Genomic DNA, 19,839 nt, shown 5'->3' with positions numbered 1-19,839 from the left:
GGTATTTTTTGATTCTCAGACCCCTTGGTACTCTTGTGGCTTTAATGTAGTGATTGAAAGAAACAACATCCCACATTAATCTGAGATCTGTTAATAAAAGTCTCTCTAATTTGATAAATTGACTCTTTATATCACTCTGACCCCCTCCAGAGTGTTCAGCAGTATTAAAGATGGTATCAAAGAAACTTTGGCGGTGTTGTACATTGAAAAAAGATTTGTGAGAGCTTACACCCTCATTTTCCATATTGATAGATAGTGCTGTGTGAGGGTTAAAACCAAAAACTCTGCTGCGATACCCTGTATTAACTCTGCTATGCCCCTATTAGAAGTGCTCCACTATTGACCCACATATAAGTGAAAAATAAGACTGCTTTTTGTAATGTGCTGTTTTGTGCTTGTGTTAATAACAATCTTCTTAGATAAGTTAGTCCATATAAAGCAAAGCCTGTTTGTTGTGCAATCAAATATGAGCCATCGCTCCTGCTGCACGTTAAAGGCATACAAATATAACCAAGAAAACCGTTTTTTTCTTCTTTCTTTTAAACAATAAATTCAGCGATATCTGTTAAGCAGTTATTAACAAAAAAACTCACTCACTCTTGCCACCTGTCAGCGATTTACATCCCAGGCGTGGAGAACTGGGAGGCGGATTTTCTAAGTCGCCAGACTTTTCATCCGGGGGAGTGGGAACTTCATCCGGAGGTCTTCGCTCAACTGATTCATCGTTGGGGCAAACCAGATCTGGATCTCATGGCGTCTCGCCAGAACGCCAAGCTTCCTTGTTACGGATCCAGGTCCAGGGACCCGGGAGCGGTGCTGATAGATGCTCTGACAGCCCCTTGGGTCTTCAATATGGCTTATGTGTTTCCACCATTTCCGATGCTTCCTCGTTTGATTGCCAAGATCAAACAGGAGAGAGCTTCGGTGATTCTGATAGGGCCTGCGTGGCCACGCAGGACCTGGTATGCAGACCTAGTGGACATGTCGTCCTGTCCACCGTGGTCTCTGACTTTGAGACAGGACCTTCTAATTCAGGGTCCTTTCAACCATCCAAATCTAATTTCTCTGAGGCTGACTGCATGGAGATTGAACGCTTGATTCTATCAAAGCGTGGCTTCTCGGAGTCAGTTATTGATACCTTAATACAGGCTAGGAAGCCTGTTACCAGAAGAATTTACCATAAGATATGGCGTAAATATTTATATTGGTGCGAATCCAAGAGTTACTCATGGAGTAAGGTTAGGATTCCTAGGATATTGTCTTTTCTACAAGAGGGTTTAGAAAAGGGCTTATCTGCTAGTTCGTTAAAGGGACAGATTTCTGCTCTGTCTATTCTTCTACACAAACGTCTGGCAGAAGTTCCAGACGTTCAGGCTTTTTGTCAGGCTTTAGCTAGGATTAAGCCTGTGTTTAAGACTGTTGCTCCGCCGTGGAGCTTAAACTTAGTTTTTAACGTTCTTCAAGGCGTTCCATTTGAACCCCTTCATTCCATTGATATCAAGCTCTTATCCTGGAAGGTTCTGTTTTTGATGGCTATTTCCTCGGCTCGAAGAGTCTCTGAGTTATCTGCCTTACATTGTGATTCTCCTTATCTGATTTTTCATTCAGACAAGGTAGTTCTGCGTACTAAACCTGGGTTCTTACCTAAGGTAGTTACTAACAGGAATATCAATCAAGAGATTGTTGTTCCATCACTGTGTCCTAACCCTTCTTCAAAGAAGGAACGACTTTTGCATAATCTGGACGTAGTCCGTGCCCTGAAGTTCTATTTGCAGGCAACTAAAGATTTTCGTCAAACTTCTTCCCTGTTTGTCGTTTACTCTGGACAGAGGAGAGGTCAAAAGGCTTCGGCTACCTCTCTCTCTTTTTGGCTTTGTAGCATAATACGTTTAGCCTATGAGACTGCTGGACAGCAGCCTCCTGAAAGGATTACAGCTCATTCTACTAGAGCTGTGGCTTCCACCTGGGCCTTTAAAAATGAGGCCTCTGTTGAACAGATTTGCAAGGCTGCAACTTGGTCTTCACTTCACACTTTTTCAAAATTTTACAAATTTGACACTTTTGCTTCTTCGGAGGCTATTTTTGGGAGAAAGGTACTTCAGGCAGTGGTTCCTTCTGTTTAAGGTTCCTGCCTTGTCCCTCCCTTCATCCGTGTACTTTAGCTTTGGTATTGGTATTCCATAAGTAATGGATGACCCGTGGACTGACTACACTTAACAAGAGAAAACATAATTTATGCTTACCTGATAAATTTATTTCTCTTGTAGTGTAGTCAGTCCACGGCCCGCCCTGTCTTTAAGGCAGATCTAAATTTTAATTAAACTCCAGTCACCACTGCACCCTATGGTTTCTCCTTTCTCGTCTGGTTTTGGTCGAATGACTGAATATGACATGTGAGGGGAGGAGCTATATAGCAGCTCTGCTTGGGTGATCCTCTTGCAACTTCCTGTTAGGAAGAGATATATTCCATAAGTAATGGATGACCCGTGGACTGACTACACTACAAGAGAAATAAATTTATCAGGTAAGCATAAATTATGTTTTTCGGGCATCTAAGGATTTTCGCCAGTCTTCTGCTCTGTCTGTTTTTTTTTCTCTGGGAAACGTAAAGACCAGGAAGCTTCTGCTACTTCTTTTTCTCTCGGGCTGAGAAGAATAATTGGTTGTGCTTATGAGACTGCTGTGCAGCAGTGTGCTGAGAGAATTACAGCTCATTCTACTTTAGCCGTCTCTTCTTGTTTTTTTTCAAAATGATGCTTCGTGGCACGGATTGGCAAGGTTGCAACGTGGTATTCTCTGCATACCCTGTCCAAATCTTACGAATTGGATACTTGGCCTCGGCTGAGGGTTTTTTGGGAGAAAGGTTTTAAAGCAGTGGTGCCTTCTGTTAGGTTACCTGTCTTGTCCCTCCCTAATCATCGGTGTCCTCTAGCTTGGGTATTGGTTCCCAATAGTAATTAATGATTCAGTGTACTCACCTTATCTAATGCTTACTTGATAAATGTATTTATTTCTAGATACAGTGAGTCCATGGCCCGCCCTTTATTTTAAGAGAGTTCTTTTTTAACTTTAACTTCAGGCACCTCTGTACCTTGTGTTATTTCCTTTTTCTCCATTTTCCTTTGGTCGAATGACTGGGAGTTGTGGGAATGGAAGTGATACTTAACAGCTTTGCTGTGGTGCTCTATGCCTCCTCCTACTGGCCAGGAGTGATATTCCCAACAGTAATTGATGATTGCGTGGACTCAGTGTATCTAGAAATAAATAATGTTTTTCACCATCTATATATTTATTTTAAACAGGATCCTATTAAGCATACTTTGAGTCAGATTTATTAAGAGGTGAATGTGCCTATTGTTTGCATGCTTGTTTATTTGAGCCTAAAGATGATATTAATAAAGCAGCAGTATAAACCAATGCTTCCTAAACCCTCTTCACTTAGAGTTGGTGTATGAAAATCACACAAACTCATTCAACTGAGGTAATTGACAAGCCCTGCAGGGGGTGCCATTGCAGGGGTCAATATGAGGGACGAATGCACCACACAAGTTTGCAGTCTCAGCAGGCAGGTTCACTACATGTGAACCTTGTCTGTCCGATCAATGAGAAATCTATCACTTTGTATATCTTAACAAAAATCTACTTGTGTTATCAATACTTTATTTGTTTATTTTTATTTGTTTGCTCTTTAAAATATGGTCTCCGTGTGTTAATGTTAAACCATTATGGTTATTTTCAGAGTTCAGAAATGACCCAAATGATACCAGTAACCTTGAAGGTCCCATAGAGGAACACGCCAGAAGCTCCTCTTCTTGTAAGTATTGTCTTCTGTTTAATTATCCTAAGTAAGGGTTATACTGAGGACAGCCAGCATTTCTACCCAGCATTCTAAAGATGTGAGTATCCCAGATGCATTGTCCTCTTGAGGCTAATTACAGAGTTTGTGTACCCTAAGTAACCTTGCATTTAATAGTGCTTCTAGAGAAACAGCACAAATTTCATTTGCTGACATATTTGGCTAAACTGACTTTATTTGTTGTGTCACTGCTATTTTTGTTTTACATTTACCCTGGCTCTTTTTTTTTTGACTGATATAAATATTTTGTTTATTAGAATGGCCACTTTTTACTACAATTGATCTAAAAGTTTGACATAGATATTTCCTAAGCATAATGTCGCTCTGACTGCCACTGCCAGCAGTATATATTCAAACCAATCAATTCATGCCACTTGTGATTCTTGGTAAGTTTCAGGCAACTACATTTAAAAAATTGTTTTGTGCTTAACAACCAGTTCATTATTATTATCCCGGCACTCCAAATGTAAAAGTTGAAAGTCATTTATTAGAAAAGTAAAAACAAGCAGTTGAACGGTAGCCCAAAATAAAGGCAAGAAGGGACAAGAAGGGAAACCAAGGCCCCTTGCTACAACAGACGCGTTTCATGCCGCTAGGGCACTTGTTCGCTGTCAACACCGAGAGCTATATCATATACTTCGATGTTCTCCCCGGGACCTTTTTAGAGGGTGCACCACCTGGCTGATTTTACTGACCACCCAGCTAAAATGTTAGCCAATATGAAGCTAAAATAAGCTAATATTAAAAATGTTAAATTTTTATTGCACAAATTATCATTAAATACATTTATGTTAAATTATGCAATAAATGTACTTTGTATAACAGAAAATTATATAATATTAGAAAATATTACACTCACTCCAACTGACTACTTCATAATGCCACCCGGCTGGCACAATTTTCTGTGGAGAACACTGTACTTATTCAAATATCACATTGGTGCAGTCATTGTTCATGTATGTCCAGATTAGTTATTGACCATTCAAATTTATAATCAATATAAGTTTTCTCATGTAACAGCCATCTGAACATAAATCTGCTTACATTTGTTGATAAAGTAATCTTCTAGTTTCAGAATTTTGCTCACATTTTTATATCCATAATGCTATAGTTGGAACGTCTAAAGTCCTTCACTTCCTAATATATATATTTAGCACTATTACTAAGGAAATTTTTTCTGGGGCATAGAAAACTTTTTGGGTATTACAAACAACCATATATATGGATCTCAGTATTTGTGTATCAAATATCTGAGATGTTTTGGCTACAACTGCAACCCAAATATGTATTTTTGGATAGTACCACCAAATATGAGACAAATTACCCTGTTCCTCCCCACATCTCCCTTTTGGATGTCTTAGGGAACTGAGTGATGAACAGTTCAACACAGTTCATCAAAGGTAGTCAAGAGCCTAAGAAAATTATGTTTATCTGTGTGTTTAGTGATATATGACTGGCACTGGTATCATGGAAAACACCGCTTGAAGAAGATTAGTCTACCTTTATCTAATTCTTGTGGTGTATATAGTTTCTCTTCTGTACCCATTTGATAGTTTTATAATGATCAATGGGTAACATTTGATTGCTTTCCATGTCCACTAATTGCGTTAAAGGACAGTCTACTCAAGAATTTGTATTGTTTAAACAGATATATAATCTCTTTATTACCCATTCCCCACTTTTGCATAACCTACACAGTTATATTAATATAGTTTTCTTTTTTAAGACACGAGTCCATGGATCATCTTAATTACTAATGGGATATTCACCTCCTGGTCAGCAGGAGGAGGCAAAGAGCACCACAGCAGAGCTGTTAAATAGCTCCTCCCTTCCCTCCCACCCCAGTCATTCTCTTTGCCTACATTAGTGATAGGAAGAGGTAAAGAAATAGATTTATCAGGTAAGCATAAATTTTCTTTTTATTTCTGTGAATACCTTGTATCTAAGCCTCTGCAGACTGCCCCCTTATTTTAGTTCTTGTGACAGACTTGCATTTTAGCCAATCATTTCTGACTCATAAATAACTCCATGGAACAATGTTATCAATATGGCACACGTAAACTAGCGCTGTCAAACTGTCAAAATTCACTGAGATAAGAGGTGACCTTCAAGAGCTTAGAAATTAGCATATGAGCCTACCATACCAAAAAAAAAAAAAAAAAAAGCAAATTTGGTGATAAACGTAAATTGGAAAGTTGTTTAAAATGGCATGCCCTATCTGAATCATGAAAGTTTAATTTTACTAGATTTTGACTAGTTGGAATTTGACTTCCCTTAAAGGAAGATATTCTAGAAGAGATAGGCAGCTATTCAGCTAATATTTTATCCCATACATTTTATGTTTCACTTATGGGATTGGCATTATTATTCTTCATACATACACAAATATTACTGGGATCATTTTTTGGTAAAGGTTGGATTACTTTTTAGTCTTTTGGCAAGTACAGCAGCATACCAGTGCCATTCAATAAAAGGGAGAGCTCATAAGTGATACATAACTCCTCAGATCCTTTATTAGTGGAGTTTATTGACTAAAGGGGTGTACCTCCTAAAGCCTTGGTGAATCAACTTGATTGGATAGTACTTTTTAGCACTTTCTCAGTCTAGTCTAGAGATATTTAAATACTGCTACCAGAAAGGGTTGCAATCTGTTGCTTTTAATGAGTTGCAGTAAACTTACAAAATAATGTTGTGCAGAATTATATAACATTATCTTAGCAGCAGCTTTATAAATCAAAAGCATTGTGAGATTTTTTATTCCAAAATTGGATTTACCTGGTCTTCGCTCCAGGCTCTACTAAGCAGGTCTTGTTTTTCAAAAGCGCTTTGCGGGCGCGCTGTCAAATGCTTTTGATTTATAAAGCTGCTGCTAAGATAATGTTATATAATTCTGCTCTATATGCAGAATTATATAACATTATTTTGTAAGTTTACTGGCCCTTTAAACAACACCATAATAAAAAACATGTTAAAGAAAAAAATAATCTGAGTATATGAAAATCCTAATGTTATTTAATTTTTCGTTATTCTATGAAATGTAGCGTTGCATGGTTGCTTCACACTCTTGCCACCTCCAACCTTACTTATTCAATCCTAGCTGCTCGTTTTTTTTTTTATTTACCTGAAAAAACTATATATTTGTTTAAGTAGACAACCCAATGTATCTAGGCACATTTTTATATATTTCATGCCACCATTTCACCTCCAAATGTGATTTATATAAAAAAAAAAAAAGTAACTATTTAACAAACTTTGGCTTTCTTTAAATACCGCTTATGCAATCATAACATGAATGATTGTAAAAGCTTCTCTGGTATACCCTTTGTTCAGAAATAGCAGACATGCATGGCTTTGCCATTGTTTTTTGGTAATTAGAATGCTGCTAATTGCAGCTGCGCACCACACTTCTATTATTCCCAGCAGTGAAAGGGTTAATCAGGTAGCTTGTAAGTTTAATTTTAGCTGTAGTGTAGTAATTACCCTCCCACCCCCTGATCCCTACCTGATCCCTCTCAAACAGCTCTCTTCCCTCCTCCCTCCCCCCTCCCCCCACACACACACTGGTCACCACCATCTTAGGTACTGGCAGACAGTCTGCCAGTATGCAGTTTAGGTGTTTTTTTTATATTATTATTATTATTATTTATATATGTTTGTTTTTTCTTCAGTGTAGTGATCCTCCTCAACCCTCACACTTCCCTGATCCCCCCCAAATAGCTCTCTAACCCTCCCACTAATTGTGGCCATCTTTAGTACTGGCAGCTGTCTGCCAGTACCTATAAAATACATATTTCTTTCTTTTGCAAGATACGATGAGTCCACGGATTTCATCCTTACTTGTGGGATATCGCCTCCTGGTCAGCAGGAGGAGGCAAAGAGCACCACAGCAGAGCTGTATATATAGCTCCTCCCTTCCCTCCCACCCCAGTCATTCTCTTTGCCTGTGTTAGTGAAGGTATTTGCCAACTTGGTTCTCAGATGGGGCAGACCGGAGTTGGATCTTATGGCGTCTCGTCAGAATGCCAAGCTTCCGAGATACGTGTCCAGGCCCAGGGATCCCCAGGCCGACCTGATAGATGCCTTGGCGGTATCTTGGTCTTTCAGCCTAGCTTATGTGTTCCTTCCATTTGCTCTCCTTTCCCGGGTGATTGCTCGAGTCAAACAGGAGAGGGCATCGGTGATCCTCATCGCTCCGGCATGGCCTTGCAGGACTTGGTATGCCGATCTGGTGGACATGTCATCTCAACCACCATGGAGGCTTCCATTGAGGAAAGACCTTCTCATTCAGGGACCCTTCCATAATCCAAATCTAGTTTCTCTGCAGCTGACTGCTTAGAGATTGAACGCTTTATTTTATCTAAGCGAGGGTTTTCTGATTCGGTCATAGATACTTTGATTCAGGCACGTAAGTCTGTTACTAGAAAAATTTACCAGAAGATATGGCGTAAATATCTTTTTTGGTGTGAATCCAAGGGCTACTCATGGAGTAGGGTTAGGATTCCCAGGATTTGTCTTTTCTCCAAGAAGGTTTGGAGAAGGGGTTGTCAGCAAGTTCCTTAAAAGGACAGATTTCTGCTTTATTTGGTTACACAAGCGTCTGGCAGATGTTCCAGATGTACAATCTTTTTGTCAGGCTCTGACTAGAATCAGGCCTGTTTTTAGACCTATTGCTCCTCCGTGGAGTTTGATTTTAGTTCTTACTGTTTTTCAAGGGGTTCCGTTTGAACCTATGCATTCCATAGATATTGAGTTGTTATCTTGGACAGTTTTATATTTGGTTGCTATCTCTTCTGCTCGAAGAGTATCTGAGCTTTCAGCATTACAATGTGATTCTCCTTATCTTATTTTCCATTCGGATAAGGTGGTGTTACGCTCTACGCCGGATTTTCTTCCTAGGGTTGTTTCACATAACAATATTAATCAGGAAATTGTTGTTCCTTCCTTGTGTCCTAATCCTTCTTCTAAGAAGGAACGGCTGTTACATAATTTGGACGTGGTCCGTGCTTTGACGTTTTACTTACAAGCGTCTAAGGATTCTCGTCAATCGTCTTCCCTGTTTGTTGTTTATTTCTGGGAAGCATAGGGGTCTGAAAGCCTCGGTTACCTCTTTCTCATTTTGGCTGAAGAGTATCACTAGTTTTGCATGTGAGACTGCTGGACAGCAGCCTCCTGAACAAATTATGGCTCTTTCCACTAGGGTTGTGGCTTTCTCACGGGCGTTCAAAAATGATGCTTCTGTTGAACAGATTTGCAAAGCTGCAGCTTGGTCGTCTCTTCAAACTTTTTCCAAATTTTTCGAATTTGATACTTTTGCCTCGTCTGAGGCTGTTTTTGGGAGGAAAATTCTTCAAGCAGTGGTGCCTTCTGTTTAGGTGTCCTGTCTTGTCCCTCCCCCCCCCTTGTCATCCGTGTACTATAGCTTTGGTATTGTATCCCACGAGTAAGGATGAAATCCGTGGACTCATCGTATCTTGTGAAAGAAAAGGAAATTTATTCTTACCTGATAAATTTCTTTCTTTTACGATAGTCCACGGCCCACCCTGTTTTTTATGAGACAGGTCTTTATTTTGATTAAACTTCAGTCACCTCTGCACCTTGGCTTTTCCTTTCTCTTCCTAACTTCGGTCGAATGACTGGAGTGGGAGGGAAGGGAGGAGCTATATATACAGCTCTGCTGTGGTGCTCTTTGCCTCCTCCTGCTGACCAGGAGGCGATATCCCACAAGTAAGGATGAAATCCGTGGACTCATCGTATCGTAAAAGAAACAAATTTATCAGTTAAAAATAAATTTCCTTTTTTAATGACACGATGAGTCCACAGATCATCTAATTACTATTGGGAATATCACTCCTGCCCAGCAGGAGGTGGCAAAGAGAACCACAGCAAAGCTGTTAAATATCACCTCCCTTCCCTCCCAACCCAGTCATTCGCTTTGCCTACGTTAGAGCTATGTTAGTGCTAGGAAGTGGTAAAGTTAGGTGTTAGTTAAGATTCTTCAATCAAGAGTTTATTATTTTTAAAGTAGTGCAAGATTGTGCTGCTTTGTCCTAGGGTGTAGCCGTAGTCCATATTAGTCTCTTCAGTAGAGCAGTGGTGGCTTTAGAGAAATGGGAACAGGTGGGACATAATTCTCACTGCGTCTCTCTCATAGATTTTATGCTGCTCTGATTATGAAAGCCTGAGGGGAAATACTCAGTCCTTTTTGTTTCCACAGGCCTCCTAGAATCGCTTGCTTCTTATAACCCATGCGCTTCTAGTTGGCCTGAACTCTGTCACCTCCGTACACACTGTAATGAAAATGGCATGTAATGCTGAGATTACCGCCTCACTTAGCTCCACCCCTCGTGGGCGTCTCTAACTAACAATCTCCCAGTCGTTAATTATCAAGTTTAACCGCCGGGAGAAGTGGAACCGCCAAAGTATATTCAATAAGCAGCAATCTCAGCCCCAGTGCCTGCTATGCTTTCTAAGACTTTCCAGATGTACAATCTTTTTGTCAGGCCTTGGTCAGGATCAGGCCTATGTTCAAGCCAGTTACTCCTCCATGGAGTCCTAATTTAGTTCTCAAAGTTCTTCAAGGGACTCCGCTTGAGCCTATGCATTCCTTAGATATTAAGTTGTTATCTTGGAAAGTTGTATTTCTTGTTGTTATTTCTTCTGCTCTCAGAGTGTCAGAACTCTCGGCATTGCAGTACGAGTTTCCTTACCTTATTTTTCATTCAGATAAGGTAGTTTTACGTACTAAGTTAGGATTTCTTCCCAAGGTTGTTTCTGATCGGAACATTAATCAGGAGATTGTTGTTCCTTCCTTGTGTGCTATTCCTACCTCTCAGAAGGAGCGGCTTTACAATTTGGACGTGGTTCGTGCCTTAAAGTTTTACCTGCAGGCGACTAAGGATTTTCGTCAGTCTTCTGCATTGTTTGTGGTATTTTCAGGAAAACGTAAGGGACAGAAAGCTACGGCTACTTCTCTTTCTTTTTGGCTGAAGAGTATCATACGTTTTGCATATAAGACTGCTGAACAGCAGCCTCCAGAGAAAGTTACGGCTCATTCCATGAGGGCTGTTGCTTCCTCATGGGCATTCAAAAATGAAGCTTCGGTGGAACAGATTTGCAATGCTGGTCCTCTATTCACACTTTTTAAAAATTCTACAAATTTGACACTTTTGCCTCGGCTCTGGACGCTTTTGGGAGAAAGGTTCTTCAAGCAGTGGTGCCTTCCGTTTTGGTTCCCTGTCTTGTCCCTCCCGTATCATCTGTGTACTCTAGCTTGGGTATTGATTCCCAGTAGTAATTAGACGATCCGTGGACTTATCGTGTCATTAAAAAGAAAAGAAAATGTATGCTTACCTGGTAAATTTATTGACACAATGAGTCCACGGCCCGCCCTGTTTTTGTTAGACAGGATGTTGGTTATTATAAACTTCAGACACCTCTGCACCTTGTTACTTCCTTTCTCTCCTTTACTTAGGGAAGGGAGGTGATATTTAACAGCTTTGCTGTGGTGCTCTTTGCCACCTCCTGCTGGGCAGGAGTGATATTCCCAATAGTAATTAGATGATCCGTGGAATCATTGTGTCAAAAAAGAAATACATTTATCAGGTAAGCATAAATTTTCTTTTTTTATTATTTTAGATTTCTGCAGTGTAGTGCCCCCCTCCAGCGATTGTTAGCTATGGTCCCTCACCCCTCTTTTGTTTCTTTAGTATTTCTCCTCATCCCTCCCTCTTCATTAAAGGGACAGTCAACACCAGATTTTTTGTCATTTTAAAAGATAGATACTCCCTTAATTACCCATTCCCTAGTTTTGCATAACCAACACAGTTATAATAATACACTTTTTACCTCTGTGATTATCTTGTATTTGTCTCTGCAGACTGCCCCTTATTTCAGTTCTTTTGACAGACTTGCATTTTAGCCAATCAGTGCTCACTCCTCTGTAAATTCACGTGCATGAGCTCAATGTTATCTATATGAAACACATGAACGAACGACCTAAAAAATACATTTAGATTAGAGGTGGCCTTCAAGGTCTAAGAAATTGGCATATGAGCCTCCTAGGTTTAGCTTTCAACTAAGAATACCAAGAGAACAAAGCAAAATTGGTGCTAAAAGTAAATTGGAAAGTTGTTTAAAATTACATGCCCTATTTGAATCATGAAAGTTTTTTTTGGACTTGACTGTCCCGTTAATTATTATTTTTACAGTGTAGGGCCCATCCCACTCCTCCCTCTCCGCTGCTGGACCACTCACACGCCTCAGGGTTTCTCTCCCACACCTCCCGCTGGCAACAGCAGATCATTACAGATGGTGACACACACAGTGCTCCGGTTCCATATGCAGGCAGATGCACGGAGCTCAGGAACTTCAGTTGTTTGCTGTAACTTTACAACCGAGAGTGCAGGAGATTCCTGCAGCTCGAACATATATATATATATATATATACGTAGTGATGTTGCGAACCTAAAAATTTGGGTTGGCGAACGCGAACTTCCACAACTATTCGCGAACCGGGCGAACTGCCATAGACTTTAATAGGCAGGTGAACTTTAAAACCCACAGGGACTCTTTCTGGCCACAATAGTGATGGAAAAGTTGTTTCAAGGGGACTAACACCTGGACTGTGGCATGCCGGAGGGGGATCCCATGGAAAATTACATAGTTGATGCAGAGTCTGGTTTTAAACCATAAAGGGCATAAATCACATAACATTCCTAAATTGTTTGGAATAACGTGCTTTAAAACATCAGGTATGATGTTGTATCGATCAGGTAGTGTAAGGGTTACGCCCGCTTCACAGTGACAGACCAAACTCCCCGTTTAAAGGGACAGTCTACACCAGAATATTTATTGTTTTAAAAGATAGATAATCTCTTTATTACCCGTTTCCCAGTTTTGCATAACTAACACATTTATAATAATATACTTTTAACCTCTGTGATTATCTTGTATCTAAGCCTCTGCAAACTGCCCCTTTTTTCAGTTCTTTTGACAGACTTGCAGTCTAGCCAATCCGTGCCTGCTCCCAGATAACTTCTCGTGCATGAGCACAGTTATCTATATGAAATACGTGAACTAACACCCTCTAGTGGTGAAAAACTGTTAAAATGCAATCTGAAAGAGGTGGGCTTCAAGGTCTAAGAAATTAGCATATGAACCTCCTAGGTTAAGCTTTCAACTAAGAATACCAAGAGAACAAAGCAAAATTGGTGATAAAAGTAAATTGGAAAATTGTTTAAAATTACATGCTCCTATCTGAATCATGAAAGCTTATTTTGGCCTAGACTGTCCCTTTAACGCACCGCAAACAACCGCAAACAGTCCATTTGTACAACCGCAAACTCCCCATTTGCACAAGGTTGGATACCAAGCTAGCCATGTCCCGTTCCTTGTCCTCACTGATGTCATTGAAGGTCTTTTCCTCCACCCAGCCACGTACAACACCAAGGGTCCCCAAAAGGTGACAACAAGCCCCCTGGGACGCCTGCTGTGTTTGGTCTTCCACCTCCTCAAAGCCACCTTCCGCCTCTGACTCCTTTTCTTCAGACTCCTCTCTCTGTGTTGCCTCTCTCTGCGTTATTATAAGGTGTGTTAAGTAGTACTATTCCTATCAGTTTAATCCCTGTTACATCCCCTATCAGGGGACGTGTATATGGCATTGATTTTAGGAACCGGGAGATGGAAAAAGATGCTTGGTCGGTCCTCCTACTTCAAATTTGGGGCACTGCGCATGCAATCTAATGTGCCACCAGATAGGAGTGGTGTGTTAAGTAGTACTATTCTTATCAGTTTAATCCCTGTTACGTCCCCTATCAGGGGACGTGTATATGGCATCGATTTTAGGAACCGGGAGATGGAAAAAGATGCTTGGTCGGTCCTCCTACTTCAAATTTGGGGCACTGCGCATGCAATCTAATGTGCCACCAGATAGGAGTGGTGTGTTAAGTAGTTCTATTCTTATCAGTTTAATCCCTGTTACGTCCCCTATCAGGGGACGTGTATATGGCATCGATTTTAGGAACCGGGAGATGGAAAAAGATTCTTGGTTGGTCCTCCTACTTCAAATTTGGGGCACTGCGCGTGCAATCTAATGTGCCACCAGATAGGAGTGGTGTGTTAAGTAGTACTATTCCTATCAGTTTAATCCCTGTTATGTGCCTTTTTTTGGTTTGGTTTTTGAAGCCACAGTGCAGCACCAGAGGCCAGAAAAATTAGGCATGTACACATGCCTGAAAAATTAGGTATTGTTGCAGCCGCTGCTGTAGCAGCGGCTAGAAAAATTGATGTTTGTTTCCCAGGCAGAAAGTGCCCTAAAACATTGCGGCTTGAACCCTAGTTGGTGGCGGATAAGTCACGCAAGTCATCCGGCATTCAGAGATCAAATACAGCAGCGTGTGGACAATTTTTAGCCCAAGGCAGCTCATCTCATCAGGCCTTTTTTAGTCGAATGTATCGCCCACTGTCAGTCCCTTCGGGATCCATCCCTCATTCATCTTAATAAAGGTGAGGTAATCTAGACTTTTTTGACCTAGGCGACTTCTCTTCTTAGTGACAATACCTCCTGCTGCACTGAAGGTCCTTTCTGACAGGACACTTGAAGCGGGGCAGGCCAGAAGTTCTATCGCAAATTGGGATAGCTCAGGCCACAGGTCAAGCCTGCACACCCAGTAGTCAAGGGGTTCATCGCTCCTCAGAGTGCCGATATCTGCAGTTAAGGCGAGGTAGTCTGCTACCTGTCGGTCGAGTCGTTCTCTGAGGGTGGACCCCGAAGGGCTGTGGCGATGCGTAGGAATTAAAAAGCTCTGCATGTCCTCCGTCAACAACACGTCTGTAAAGCGTCCTGTCCTTGCCGGCGTGGTCGTGGGAGGAGGAGGATTACTTTCACCTCTTCCCCTGTTAGATTCCCGTTGTGCTGTGACATCACCCTTATACGCTGTGTAAAGCATACTTTTTAATTTATTTTGGAACTGCTGCATCCTTTCCGACTTGCGGTAATTCGGTAACATTTCAGGCACTTTATGCTTATACCGGGGGTCTAGTAGCGTGGACACCCAGTACAGGTCGTTCTCCTTCAGCCTTTTTATACGAGGGTCCCTCAACAGGCACGACAGCATGAAAGACCCCATTTGCACAAGGTTGGATGCCGAGCTACTCATGTCCCATTCCTCGTCCTCAGTGATCTCACTGAAGGTATGTTCTTCCCCCCCGCCACGTACAACACCACGGATACCAGATAGGTGACAAAGAGCACCCTGGGATGCCTGTTGTGGTTGGTCTTCCTCCTCCTCCTCCTCCTCCTCAAAGCCACATTCCTCCTCTGACTCCTCTTCCTCACAATTCTCTTCCAGCATTGCCGCAGGTCCAGTAAGCGATGCTGAGAAGGCTGTTTCTGGTGGTGATGGTGACCACAACTCTTCCTCTTCACGCTCATCTACGGCCTGATCCAGCACTCTTCGCAGGGCACGCTCCAGGAAGAAAACAAATGGTATGATGTCGCTGATGGTGCCTTCGGTGCGACTGACTAGGTTTGTCATCGCCTCAAAAGGACGTATGAGCCTACAGGCATTGCGCATGAGCGTCCAGTAACGTGGCAAAAAAATTCCCAGAGGCTGTCCTAGCACGCCGGTCATACAAATAGTTAACGGCTTTTTCTTGTTGGATCAGGCGGTCGAACATTTGGAGTGTTGAATTCCAACGTGTCGGGCAGTCGCAAATCAAGCGCCTCACTGGCATGTTATTTTGCCGCTGGATATCTGAAAAGTGCGCCATGACCGTGTTGGAACGCCTGAAATGGCCACACACCTTCCTAGCCTGCTTCAAGACGTCCTGTAAGCCTGGGTACTTATGCACAAAGCGTTGTACGATCAGATTACACATATGTGCCATGCATGGCACATGTGTCAACTTGCCCAAATTCAATGCCGCCACCAAATTTCTTCCGTTGTCACTAACCACTTTGCCGATCTCCAGTTGGTGCGGAGTCAGCCACTGATCCACCTGTGCGTTCAGGGCGGACAGGAGTGCTGGTCCACTGTGACTCTCTGCTTTCAGGCAAGTCAACCCCAAGACGGCGTGACACTGCCGTATCTGGGATGTGGAATAGTAGCTGGGGGGGGGGGGGTGCCGTTGATGTGGAGCAAAACGCAGCAGCAGAAGAGGACTCAGCCGAGGAGGTTATGGAAGAGGATGGAGTAGGAGGAGTAGAGGAGGTGGCAGCAGGCCTGCCTGCAAGTCGTGGCGGTGTCACCAACTCCTCTGCAGAGCCACGCATTCCATGCTTGGCAGCCGTCAGCAGGTTTACCCAATGCGCAGTGTAGGTGATATACCTGCCCTGACCATGCTTTGCAGACCAGGTATCAGTGGTCAGATGGACCCTTGCCCCAACACTGTGTGCCAGACATGCCATTACTTCCTTTTGCACAATTGAGTACAGGTTGGGGATTGCCTTTTGTGCAAAGAAGTTTCGGCCGGGTACCTTCCACTGCGGTGTCCCAATAGCTACAAATTTTTTGAACGCCTCAGACTCCACCAGCTTGTATGGTAAAAGCTGGCGGGCTAAGAGTTCAGTCAAGCCAGCTGTCAGATGCCGGGCAATGGGGTGACTTTGTGACATTGGCTTCTTACGCTCAAACATGTCCTTGACAGACACCTGACTGTGGGCAGATGAGCAGGAACTGCTTAAGGCGAGACACGGAGTGGCGGATGGTTGAGAGGGGGCAAGGAGGACAGCAGTGGTTGACGTGGCTGAACATGCTGGACCAGGAGGAGGATGGCGGCTTTGAGTTTGTGTGCTGCTTGTACTCATGTGTTGATCCCATAGGCGTTTGTGATGTACGATCATGTGCCTTCGCAAAGCAGTTGTACCTAGGTGAGTGTTGGACTTCCCACGACTCAGTTTCTTTTGGCACAGGTTGCAAATGGCATCGCTGTTGTCAGAGGCAGACACACACAAAAAATGCCACACTGCTGAGCTCTGCAATGACGGCATTCTGGTGGTGGCAACAGCATGCGTTGATTGGCGTGCTGTCTGGCTGACCCCGGGTGCCGATGCATGCTGTCTGACTGTGCCACTAGCTCCTTGCGACGACCTCCCCCTCCTTCCAACTCGTCTCCTCCTCCTCTCTGTCTCCCCATCTGAACTTTCCCCCTCTTCTTCTTCTCTTCTAGCGACATCCACGGACGCATCGTCATCATCAACCGCTTCACTTGTATCTGACAACTCAACAAAGGAAGCAGCAGCGGGTACAACATCATCATCATCACACCGTACGTCCATGTGTGTAATGCTGCCTGACTGAGACATATCCCTGTTATCTACATCCTCTGGCAATAATGGTTGCGCATTACTATCACTCATTTCTTCCAACTGATGTGTAAATAACTCCTCTGACAGATCAAGTGAAGCGGCTGTGGTGCTAGTGTTGGTGGTGGCGGCAGGCGGGCGAGTGGTAACTTGAGAGGTGCCCGAAGATAAGCTGGAGGAGGATGGTGCGTCAAGGTTCCGAGCGGAAGCTGTAGAAGATTGGGTGTCCTGTGTTAGCCAGTCAACTATGTCCTCAGAAATGTTCGACTTCGGGTACGTGGCCTCTGAACACTGGGCATTATTCTAGGGCCAAAGGGAATCACAGCACCACGAACACGACGGACCCTGCGGGGTGGCCTGCCTCTGCCTGTCATTTTTTTTGTTGATTAGTGGTACTATGCGTGCAAGCTACTGTGACAACAGATATGAGTGGCACTGTGCACTGGCAGAGGTTGGCAGAGTAGACGCTGTAGGCCTGACACACACGCTTGCAGTCAAATAACTGCTATTCAATCTATTACATTCAAAATGTTATTCTTTTTTTTAAATGTACACTACTGTTACACCAGATATGAGTTGCACTGGTGTGACACTGTGCCCTGGCAGGCACTGAAACGCACACGTGTGAAGGAAACTGACTGCTATTATTTAACACAGTCAAAAAAGTGTTGTTTTTTTTAAATGTACACTACTGTTACACCAGATATGAGTTGCACTGGGGTGACACTGTGCCCTGGCAGGCAGGCACTGAAACGCACACGTGTGAAGGAAACTGACTGCTATTATTTAACACAGTCCAAAAAGTTTTAGTTTTTTTTAAATCTACACTACTGTTACAACAGATATGAGTTGCACTGGGGTGACACTGTGCCCTGGCAGGCAGGCACTGAAACGCACACGTGTGAAGGAAACTGACTGCTATTATTTAACAAAGTCAAAAAAGTTTTTTTTTTTTTTTTAAATCTACACTACTGTTACACCAGATATGAGTTGCACTGGGGTGACACTGTGCCCTGGCAGGCACTGAAACGCACACGTGTGAAGGAAACTGACAGCTATTATTTAACACAGTCAAAAAAGTTTTTTGTTTTTTTTAAATCTACACTACTGTTACACCAGTTATGAGTTGCACTGGGGTGACACTGTGCCCTGGCAGGCAGGCACTGAAACGCACACGTGTGAAGGAAACTGACTGCTATCATTTAACACAGTCCAAAAAGTTTTTGTTTTTTTTAAATCTACACTACTGTTACAACAGATATGAGTTGCACTGAGGTGACACTGTGCCCTGGCAGGCAGGCACTGAAACGCACACGTGTGAAGGAAACTGACTGCTATTATTTAACACAGTCAAAAAAGTGTTGTTTTTTTTAAATCTACACTACTGTTACACCAGATATGAGTGGTGGCACTGGGCAAGTGGGCACAGTATACGCTGTGAGCCTGACACACACGCTGGCAGGCAGGCAACTGCAATTAGATTACACGGGGGAAAAAAAAGCAGACTGATGTTCTAGCCCTAAAAAGGGCTTTTTGGGGTGCTGTCCTTACAGCAGAGATCAGATGAGTCCTTCAGGACTGTAATGGACACTGAATACACTAGCCTAGCTATCAATTTCCCTATAAAATCAGCAGCAGCTACACTGTCCCTCCTCTCACTAACAATGCAGCTTCCGAATGAATCTAAAATGGATGCTGTCCAGGAGGTAGGAGGGTCTGGGAGGGAGGGTCTGCTGCTGATTGGCTGGAATGTGTCTGCTGACTGTGAGGTACAGGGTCAAAGTATTACTCAATGATGACGAATAGGGGGCGGTTCAAGCATCGCATATGTTCGCCCGCCGTGGCGAACGCGAGGTACAGGGTCAAAGTATTACTCAATGATGACGAATAGGGGGCGGTTCAAGCATCGCATATGTTCGCCCGCCGTGGCGAACGCGAACATGCTATGTTCGCCGGGAACTATTCGCCGGCGAACTATTCGCGACATCACTATATATACGTAATGAGGTACGATAGGCAAAGTACCTCATGACGTATATATAATGTCCATTTGGGTTGAGGGGTAATATTTACAACCAGAAGGTTTCATTTTTAGATAAATAATAACTTTTCAAATTAGTTTTACAGTTTTATCAGAACATTACTGATTTGGTTATACACCATTAGAAATGCATAGCTAATTATGATTTTTTTGCAAGGTGAGCTATAGGTTAATCATTCGTATTTCAACAACATCTCTCCTGTACTTTATTGGAAGAAGGAAATTAATCATTACCTTAAGAACAATTTAAATAGTTTTATTTAATTAAAACAATAATATTATAACATAGTAACGTAGTAGATGATTTTGAAAAAAAGATAGAAGTCCGTCAAGTTCAACCTATGCAAATCTTAATATACTTACAATAAAAGCTCCAGTTGAGATTAAAGGGATATTCCAGCCAAAATTTGAAACCACATGGATGCATTTCGGTATTGAACAGAAGCACTTTTGTAATATACATGTATTAGCAAAAATGCTTATAATAAAAGCTATAGCTGTTTAAAAAAAAGTATTTAAGTATGCACCGTGCACCAGCATTTTAAACACAGCACTTGCTCAGAGGGCGTAACGTACATGTACCATATATTTATGACTCAATTTGTTAATTGCTGACATGATACAAGCCCCACTGATGAT

General features: G+C 42.5%; 1 protein-coding gene across 3 annotated transcripts in view; it reads left to right on the top strand.

Moving 5' to 3' along the window:
* ACD (ACD shelterin complex subunit and telomerase recruitment factor) overlaps positions 1-19,839 on the top strand; it is a 211,522-nt gene that overhangs the window by 114,415 nt on the left and 77,268 nt on the right. For all 3 annotated transcript variants that reach the window (XM_053714675.1, XM_053714676.1, XM_053714677.1), the window contains one exon: positions 3,740-3,814. In XM_053714675.1, the coding sequence (XP_053570650.1) occupies positions 3,740-3,814 (75 nt within the window). The remainder of the gene's footprint in view (positions 1-3,739; positions 3,815-19,839) is intronic.

This window comes from Bombina bombina, chromosome 5 (genome assembly GCF_027579735.1).
Source record: "Bombina bombina isolate aBomBom1 chromosome 5, aBomBom1.pri, whole genome shotgun sequence".
NCBI classification, from domain to species: domain Eukaryota; kingdom Metazoa; phylum Chordata; class Amphibia; order Anura; family Bombinatoridae; genus Bombina; species Bombina bombina.
The sequence above is the reverse complement of the archived record's forward strand: the minus strand, read 5'-3'. Positions and strand labels throughout refer to the sequence as shown.